Below are 10,201 nucleotides of genomic sequence, written 5' to 3' on the forward strand. Positions count from 1 at the left end.
ATTCTAAGAGCAACCATTTCATCTAATTGGTTTACTAATTTGACACCAAAAAACAATTTAAACCTCGATTGGAGTTATTTAAAAAAAATTAAATCAACTCTAACTTGACATTATACCTAATTGAAATAAATGAATAAATGTTTGTTCCTAATTGAGTTTAAACTTGTTACTGTTATATAGATATTTATGATGTTGTGAAAGGGATGAGAGAGCCATGTGCAATGCTGAGAGAGGCCAAGAGAGATGAGAATATAAAACAGAGAATGAGAGTGTCCTTTCTGAGGGAAGTTGAGGGAAAATAAAATTTTGTCCACAGAATCTAGAGTGACCTTTCTCTAATAAAAGGAGGAAAGTTGAAGGGAAGTAAAAATTTTGTCAACTTGAAATAAATTTGTTGTTTTAGGGCGAAAATATTTGGGTAAATGTGGGGAAGTTATGAGAAAAATATTTTAGTACATATTTTATATTTTGGTATTTGATATTTGAGTTATAAAGCTAAATAAAATATAATTGTTATAACATTATTTCATTGGATGGTTTTTGGTGCCTGTATTTTTAGTTTTGAAATTTGTTTAATTAAATATTTATTTCAAGTAATTTTAGATCAGATAGATGATTTTAATAATTGTTTATTATTATTATAAAGGGGGACGAATCTCGTGTGAGTAGTACTTTTTTGATATTTTTCAGTTTCTATCGTGCAAGAGAGTTTGATACTTTTAATAATTGTTTTATATGAATAAAATATTTATTGAAAATTTATTTAAATTTTTTGTCTTTGTTACTCTGGGAAGAATCTCGTATAGGAAAATAGTGTGTTTACCATATTTTTCATTGCCATACAAGATAAATTTGATTTTTTTGATAATTTTTTTAATATAACAAAAATAAGTGTATCTTATCACCTTTAGGGTTAGATGAGCCAAAAATCTTATAATTTTTTTTCTTGTTAATGGAAGATAAATGTCATGATATAGTTAGTAGTGCCTTTACGAATTCTATATATAATATTTAGAGATTTGTTATGTATTTATTAAAATTATTTTTCTAATGTATGTTTACGCTCACACAATTAAAATTAGGTAATAGATTTTAATTACTTTGATTCTTATTAATTAAAATGGTCCCACAACAAATTCTATGTGATCAAAAGAAGTCAACTCATAAACTAAGTGGTTGTCATGTACATGGATATATTAAAAAGATTTTTTTATTAAAATAGGATATTATAATTTCAAATTTTGTATTTAAATAATTGAAAACAACCCACGCTAATGAAATATAAAATTGAAAAATGATAATGAACTTGTACGTACATAAACATCTTTCATTAAAATATTATTGTGAACCTGATAATATAAGTGTGCTGATTTTAAAGGGGGCTCATTGTTAGGTGCCCTAAAACCCCTATTGAAGAGGACTTTGAGAAGGAACAACCTATCATCATTATTAGTTGTTATAGAAAAATGAACCTGAGCTTCATCTTAAAAACTCTGATTCTAGATTTTACACACATGAAGAACTTATTAGATCAAATTATATTTGTTATCCAGGAAGATATATAACTTGAATTGATTAAATTTTTAGATATCTTGTTAAAAGAATATCAATGATTTAAATTTTGAAAGTAAGATGATAATATCATGTTCACTTGTTAATTAATCAAAACAAACATTCTTTCTAGTTCAAGTTTTTCCTCTTGTCAGTGAATATAGATGTGTATGTAAACAAAAGTAGGAAAATTGGACAAGAGACATTTCAATGAGAAAAAAAATAAAAAAAAATTCATGATAAGAGAAAGATATATTTCTTTTTTAGTTTACTTTTTTTCAATACTTTTGAAAAAAAATCACTTCTAAAATTTAACTTGATTACGTTTTTATTTATCCTTTCATTATCTATTGTTCTATTTATTCTATTATGACAATAATTTATCTTTTGAAATGCTCTTATATATTTATAAACAAAATATCCAAATTAATTAAGCATTTACTTCTCTTTTTTAAGTAAAATAAAGTAAGATATACATGAAAATAGGATTATCTTTTAAATTACTTTTAACATTATGCGAAGTTAGTAAAAAAAATTAAAAAGTTCAATAACACATAAATAAGATATTGAGAAAAATAATGGACTAAAATTCAAAAGTAAACACCAATGTCAATTTAGAAACCATAAGACCAATAAACATATCTTCCTATAGAATCATGTGTACAATATATAGATCAGCCAATACAGCAAGTAAATTGAACAAAATATAAATAGATTAAAACACAAAAACATAATCAACACAAATAAATTTAGAGATTAAGATCAAGATTGAGATCTTCTTCTTCTTCTTCCTCCTCTTCATGAGGCTCAACAACACCAGCTGCAACAGATGGCCCAAAGAAATTATATATCCTAGCAGCGGGGATACCAGGCACTGGAGGAGGAGGCATACCGGCACGTACGGGAGCTGGTACCATGGGAGCTGGCAGACAAGGAGCTGTCGGGGCTGATGGTAAAAGTGTCAAAGCGGACTGTGGAGACATAGGGGTAGATCGATAAGGACCTATTGAGCCTGGAGGAAAAAGAGGTAGAAGAGGTCGTCGAGGAGGTGACACAGGGACTGAGGGGCCAGTCATAGGAGCTACTGGGCCTGGAGGAAAAAGAGCCAAAGTGCGTAGCCTAGGAGGAGACACAGGGGCTGAACGAGAAGGAGCCACTGGGCCTGGTGGAAATAGAATCAAAGTGCGTGACCTGGGAGGAGACACATGGACTGAGGGACGGGCTGCAGGGGCTGAGGGAGAAGGAAACATCATATGACTAACATGCTGCTCCATCCTCCTCCTTTTCATCAATGTCAGTTCCCACCATAGCCCAGATGAAGAAGAAATCGAGGAGGAGAAAGAGGATGAATTGTTTAAAGACTCAGCCCTCTTCTTTCGCTCATTTCTGTGAGCATTTTGATGGCCAGCTAAGGCCATAGGGGTGGAAAATGTCAGTGGGCAATATCTGCAGGGATAAATTTTAGCACTGGCTGGTTGAGATAATATAGATTTATGGTTGGCTGCTGTGTTATTGTCTGAGGAAGATGATGAAGAGACAGACATTTTGGTGGAAAGATTTTTTATATTTTGTAATGGATACAAACGTTTAGTGATAATGAGATAGTGATCGTTTAAATAGATGAAATTATATTGTAAGTAAAGCATTAGGATATGTTTGAATTAAATTATTTCCCAACCACTTTTAATTTTATCTGATACTTTTTGATATATTTTGACAGTGTAAATGTAGTTACATTTATTAAATCTTGAATTTTAGAGATTTGATACATCTCCATTTAATAATATGTATTCTCATCTGATAATAAAGATATGAGTTTATTTTACTCAATCTATAAAATATTTTTAGCATTAATTTTACTTTATTCAATAATTAACATATGCTTTTTTGTAAAAAAAAGTACTTACAATTTATGAAATTTCAAATCATATTGCAAATGTACCTTGCATTTAATAGTAAAATCCAAAATCTCTTAATAAATATTATGTATTAATTGTCATACATATAGCACCAAGTTTTATGAAATAGAGTCATTTAAAAAAAATCTAAACTCAGAATTTTTTATCTCCCGTCTCTCTCTATTTATGATTATTAATTACGATATATTGGGTAAATCTGTTTTTGCTATCAACAAGATATATATTATATAATTACTTTGTACGTATAGAAAATTGAATATTGATTAAAAAAAATTAGGTTTTAATGCAAAACAAGCTTGTGTCAAATTTTGTTCCTAATTAAAGATAGAATTTTATGATGTGCATATATATGTATAATTAAAAAGAAAAGTTATAATTATTTATAAAAAGAATTGGATTACTGCATATTATCAATAATCTTTTAATAGCACCAGGAATGCTAATGAAATGTGATTTCTTCTTTTGTTTGGAAGCCTAGCACTAAATGTCAAAAGAAAAAAGGTCTTTTTTTTAAAAAAAAATTAATTATATACAATTAATCTTTTCTTCTATTCTTTTTTTTCCTCTCGTTTCTTCACAGAAGACTTTCAATTTTTACTTGTTTTAATCTCATAATCTTATTCCTTGTCTGCGATAATCCAATCTTTTTGAGTGTCATCTAGCTGTCAATCGGAGTCTTTTTGGGTTGATAGGAAGATAACACCTACACCCATCCATTAATTCAACCTAGTTAGTCTATGTCACTTCTCTTCTCAGTCTTTAACAAATTTGCCTCAAAACTTGTTCTTAATATTCTTACTATATCTTGCTATGAAAATCTTAATTGTTAAACCTTGTTTTCCTCTAAATTTTAGGTTCTCTTGATATATTATGTTGAATTTCTCAAATTTTTAATTGTACTTTGATGACAAAAACACAATTAAATTTATTAACACAATTTCTAATATGTTAGCAGTGCTAACATATTTTTGTTCATTAGGTGATCAACTGAAATTGAAGTATCTAATGATAAAATTGAAGTGTCTAATGATAATTACTAGATACACATGATTATATGAAGGAACCTCTGCATGATACATGTATTTAAGCATGTTCGTATAGTTATATTTTCTAGTCATCTAAAGAGTGAAGTATATTTACAATTATATAATAAAAAAATTAACTTCAAACATAAATAATTTTTAATTACTAGCATTTAAGTATATTGTAGTTTTTACTTGGCAAATACACAATTTAAACAATGCACTTGTGTACTCACACTTCAAAAAGAGCTTGAAGTGAAAAACTTCGATGTTAATAAATTACAGTATTGGTATGTGGGGCTTTCTAGTAATTACATAATATAATTTTAATTGCCTAAAATATCTTTTTTTGCCAGATATTAATAATTTCCAACTCTCTCCATTTAAAATATTTAAGAAAAGAAATTTAAATCTCATTAACTTTACCTAAAATTCTTTTCTTAAATAATAATATTTACTTGTGAAAATCTTATTCATATTGATGGGTAAATTAAAGCTTTATTTATATAACTCACACAGTTTGTTATGAATTTAGAGAGAACAAGATACACCAGAACGACTTACTTCTTATTATTATGCAAACAATACACATAAATAGAAATATGCTCCAAATGTGAGCTAAAAACTAGGAAACTAGGAAGCCACTATTCTAATACAAATGAACTACCCGTTTATTTCTCAACTACTACTCCTCCAAATTCTCTACCTCATGTAGACTTATTTCAATACAGACAATGCCATAACGGAAACAAAGTGAATAAAAACACAAGTTAAGGGAAACAAAGTGAATAAAAACACAAGTTAAGATTAAACCAACAAATCTCTCGTAATCTAAACTTGCCCAGTTAAATCCTCAACTCCAAGAAGCCTCCTCATTTTTTCGAACTTGAATATTGCTAGTGATTTTGTTAAAACATCTGCACGCTGGTTCTCTGATCTTACATACTTCAACACAATCTCTCCTCTTTCAACGCACTCACGAATAAAATGGTACCGGATGTCTATATGTTTGCTGCGGTCATGAAACACAAGATTTTTGGCTAAGTCGATGGCTGATCTATTGTCTATATATAACACTACAGGACCCATCTTTTCACCTGTTACTTCAATGAGTAAATTCTTTAACCAGATGGTTTGACAGGGTGCTGCAGTTGCAGCCATAAACTCGGCTTCACAAGAACTCAGAGCTACACACCTTTGCTTCTGGTACACCCATGTGATTAAACTTTCATTCAGAAAAAATGCCATACCTCCTGTACTTTTTCTATCATCAACGTGGCCTGCCAAATCGCTATCCGAATATCTAGTTAACATATTATTCCTGCTATCTTCAGTATATGTAAGACCAAAATCCAATATTCCTCTAATATACCGCATAATATGTTTAGCAGCATTTAAATGAATTGTCGTTGGTGTCTCTATGAACATACTAATAATTCCAACAGAGAAGGCAATGTTCGATCTGGTATGGACAAGATACCTTAGACCTCCAACTATGCTCTTAAAATAAGTCGCATCTACCTTTTTGCCTCCTTGATTCTTCATGATAACCTCCTTTGGATCCATAGGATACCTTGTTGGATTGTAATCCCATAAACTAGCTTTCTCCGAGATCCTTTTTGCATATGCTATCTGTCTCAATTCTATATGACCTGGACGCTGATTAACCTCAATTTCGAGATAGTGTGACAGGTAACCGAGATCACTCATTTCAAAACGCTCATTCATTTGCTTCATGAACTGCTCTATCATCGACTTCTGTGTTCCAGTTAATAGTAAGTCATCTACGTATACTGCTATAATCAGTGTTTCCTCCCCAAACTTTTTTGTGTAAACCGCATGCTCATAAGGACACCTAACAACTTCAAGTTCCTCCAGGAACTTGTTCAATTTTACATACCAAGCTCGGGGTGCTTGGCGCAACCCGTACAGGGCCTTGCATAATTTATAGACCAGATGCTCTTTACCCTTCTTAACAAAACCTTCGGGTTGTGAAACATACACCTCTTCATCGATTTCCCTATTTAAAAATGTTGTCTTCACATCGAGATGATGAACTTCCCACTTATTCTTTGCTATAAGAGCGAGAAGCAGTCGAACCATTTCTAAGCGAGTAACTGGGGCAAAAATTTCTTCAAAATTAATCCCTTTTATTTGCACGTACCCTTTTGCCACAATTATTGCTTTATGCTTTACAATATTCCCACTGGTGTCTCTCTTTATCTTGTAAACCCATTTAAGATCAATAGATTTTTTACCAGCTGCGAGTGTTGTCAATTTCCACGTGTTATTTCGTTCAACTGCCTCCAGTTCCTTTTCCATAGCTTCTCTCCATCTCTTGTCTTTCGATGCCTGTTGGTAACTTACTGGTTCGTCTGCTGCTGTAAAATATAGCTCATCACCCTGTAATTCGATTTCTTCCGTGTTGGCATATACTTCAGCAAACGTTTTATAATTTTGAACTTCACTACTCGCTTCTGATCCAGAAGTCGAATTTGTAACACTTGTGGACTCTGTTCCAAATTCAGTACTTTGTGTATTTTCGGATTCCCTAAGAGTTCTACCAGCATTAAAACTTTGTGTATTGCTCTCTCCCATTGTTTCGCCTCCCCCATAATCAGCAGTACCAAATACCAGAAACGTTTCCTTTTGTGACGTAGAGTCCTCAATATTTTGATTCCAAGACCACAATTTTTGCTCCTCAAAAACTACATCCCTGCTTACATAAATTTTCTTACTCACTGGATCATATAAATGATAAGCCTTCGTTCCAGGCTCCTTCCCCAAATATTTTACCATTTTGCTTCTGTCAGCTAACTTCTTCATATTTACACTTGGTATACGCATATGTGCCATACACCCAAATACACTGATGTGCCCAATGTGAGCTTTCATTCCAGACCAAGCCTCATACGGGGTGACACCGGACACAGCACGTGTGGGTAACCTGTTCAAGAGATATATAGTGTGGCGAATTACCTCTCCCCAAAAGTAACAAGGCAACTGCATCTCCTTTAACAAACACCTCGCCATCTCGATCATGGTCATGTTTCTCCGTTCAACAACCCTATTTTGCTGGGGTGAGTAAGGTTCCGTGTATTGTCTGGTGATACCATTCTCCTCGCAGTAACTAATGAATTATTTTGAACAAAATTGTCTTCCTCGGTCGGTTCTGAAAGTTTTAATCTTTTTCTCCAGTCCATCTTCAACTTGAGCTCGAAACTTTCTGAATGCCTCAAAAGCCTCATCCTTCGATTTCAATAGGTATGCCCACATAACCCGACTGTAATCATCAACTAGTAAAAACACATACTTGCTCCCAACCTTTGTTGATGGCGTAACCGGACCACACAAGTCACCGTGCACTAACTCCAGAACTTTCGTGGCACTGTAATTTGATTGGAGCGGGTATGATTTTTTCGTTTGTTTTGACATAAGGCAGCCCGTGCAGACTTCCTTGGTGTGATTTAAATTTGGTAAACCGTATGCGATCTATTTTGAAATTCAAATGTCCAAAACGGGAGTGCCACAGCCACTCTGGACTATTTCTTTCAGATAACAAGCAACTGTAATTAATAGGTTCAAGAATAATTTTATACAACCTGTTAAATAACCACTTTCCTTTCATCAACAATTTTTCTTGCTAATCTCGAATCCACAAATATTCACCACTTAACATTATTTTATACCCTTATTCTGATAATTGAACAAGACTAATGATATTACTTCAAAGAGAGGAAATATAGTATACCTGGTGAAGAATCCTCTCCTCTCCTGTTTTGCACTTGATTGCTATAGATCCCATTCCCTTTATATGAACAACTGAACTATCTCCAAATTTTATTTGCCCCGTTATTTCTTTGTTTAGCTCCTTAAATTTTGATCTTTTCCCGGTCATGTGCTTGCTTGCTCCGTTGTCTAAATACCACAGGTTTGACACAAATTTATTTTCTACTTTATTTTGATTCAGCCTTGGACTCACCTTGTGTTTATTTAACATCAGAGCATTGCCTTTGCCATTCTCCTTCTCTGCGAGAAGCAACGCCGGTTCATCATCAGGTATCTGTGCAATATTCACTTGTTCTTTGAATTTCTTGTCGAGTTTGCGCTTTTTACACTCCACTGCAAAATGACCGTACCCCAAAAAATTAAAACATCTGACTTTACTCTTGTCACGAACACCTCGAGTATCTCCCTTTCCTTTGTATCTATGATAAGAACCATCTGTCCTATTTGAGCGCCTCAACCATTCGTTCCTGGTCAGCAGAAGTTTACTCTCTTCCTTATCTTTCTTTCTCCACTATTCTTCAGTGAGAAGGAGTTGATTAGTACCTCCAGTGGTTTCAGTTTGTCCACACAATCTCTCGTCATGTCCTTTCAATGACCCAATTACTTCTTTGATGGTCATCTTCTCGAGATCACCAAACTGTTCGATTGTAGACATGACCTGCAAAAATTTTTGTGGCATTGCTCGCAATACTTTCTTTACTACGTACGACTCAGCCATTTCATCTCCCAGTGCATGCATATTGGTTACCAAACCATTCAATTTCAAGCAAAAATCGTCAAGAGACTCAGAGTCTCTCATATTCATCGACTCAAACTCCGATCTTAAGGTCTGAATGCTCGCTGTCTTCACGCGTTCTGCGCCCTGACACAAAAATTTCACTGCCTGTCAGGCCTCCTTTGTTGTCTCCTTCTCAGCAATGGACAGCAATACGTCTTCAGGTATACCCTGATAAATGGCAGTTAATGCCATTTTGTCCCTTTTTTCTTCAGCAGCAGTTCTAGAACCAGATTTTGTTTTCACGGCTTCCCAGATTTCGTGAGCCTGCATGTTCACTCTCATCTTCAACGCCCACACAGTATAATTTCCTCTAGTCAGCATGGGGTATGTCAAGCCAACTGTGCCCTCCTTGTTCTTTTCTGTCTCCATAGTTAATGTCCTTGGCATACACTTGGGCATCAACTAAAGAAATTAAGGCTCTAATACCAAATTGATGGATAAATCAAAGTTTTACCTAATATTACTCACACACTTTGTTATGAATTTGGAGAGAACAAGATACACCATAACGACATACTTCTTATTATTATGCAAACAATACACATAAATAGAAATATGCTCCAATTGTGAGCTAAAAATTAGGAAACTAGGAAGTCACTATCCAAATACAAATAAACTACCCGTTTATTTCTTAACTACTACTCCTGCAAATTCTCCACCTCATGTAAACTTATTCAGGTGATGATCTCGAATACAGACAAGGCCTTAATGGAAACAAAGTGAATAAAGACACAAGTTTAGATTAAACCAACACATATTTCATTTGCATAATATTATTTGAAAAAATCAATTAAAACGTACTCATATTTGATCAACTGAATTATGCAACTATATTTTATAATAAAAAGAATTAAGATTTTTTAAATATAAAATTGAACTATTATAAATATTGTTTTGTAAAAATCAAAGATTAGATTATGTAATTACTAAAATGATCATTTACTAAAAATCATATTTAACATTAAGAGACTAAATTTAAAATATGGGGAACATTTTTTATTAAAATGGAAACTTACATGTATTCAGTATAGTTAATAATTAACAAAAGCATTGAATTTTTACCTTAAGAAACAAATCAAAGATCATTTCTCTCAACACTTACAGCTAGATTGTACAACCACTTCTAAATACAGCTAGATTGT

General features: G+C 32.9%; 1 protein-coding gene across 1 annotated transcript; it reads right to left on the minus strand.

Annotated features, from left to right (window-relative positions):
• Window positions 1-7,630: 7,630 nt before the first annotated feature.
• Window positions 7,631-9,086, minus strand: LOC141713776 (uncharacterized). Its single transcript, XM_074517351.1, has 3 exons — window positions 8,825-9,086; window positions 8,244-8,614; window positions 7,631-7,984 (listed from the first exon to the last, which is right to left on the minus strand). The coding sequence occupies exons 1-3, from the start codon at window positions 9,084-9,086 to the stop codon at window positions 7,631-7,633; spliced, it is 987 nt and encodes a 328-aa protein (XP_074373452.1).
• Window positions 9,087-10,201: the final 1,115 nt, after the last annotated feature.

Source organism: Apium graveolens, chromosome 3 (assembly GCF_009905375.1).
Source record: "Apium graveolens cultivar Ventura chromosome 3, ASM990537v1, whole genome shotgun sequence".
Taxonomy (NCBI): domain Eukaryota; kingdom Viridiplantae; phylum Streptophyta; class Magnoliopsida; order Apiales; family Apiaceae; genus Apium; species Apium graveolens.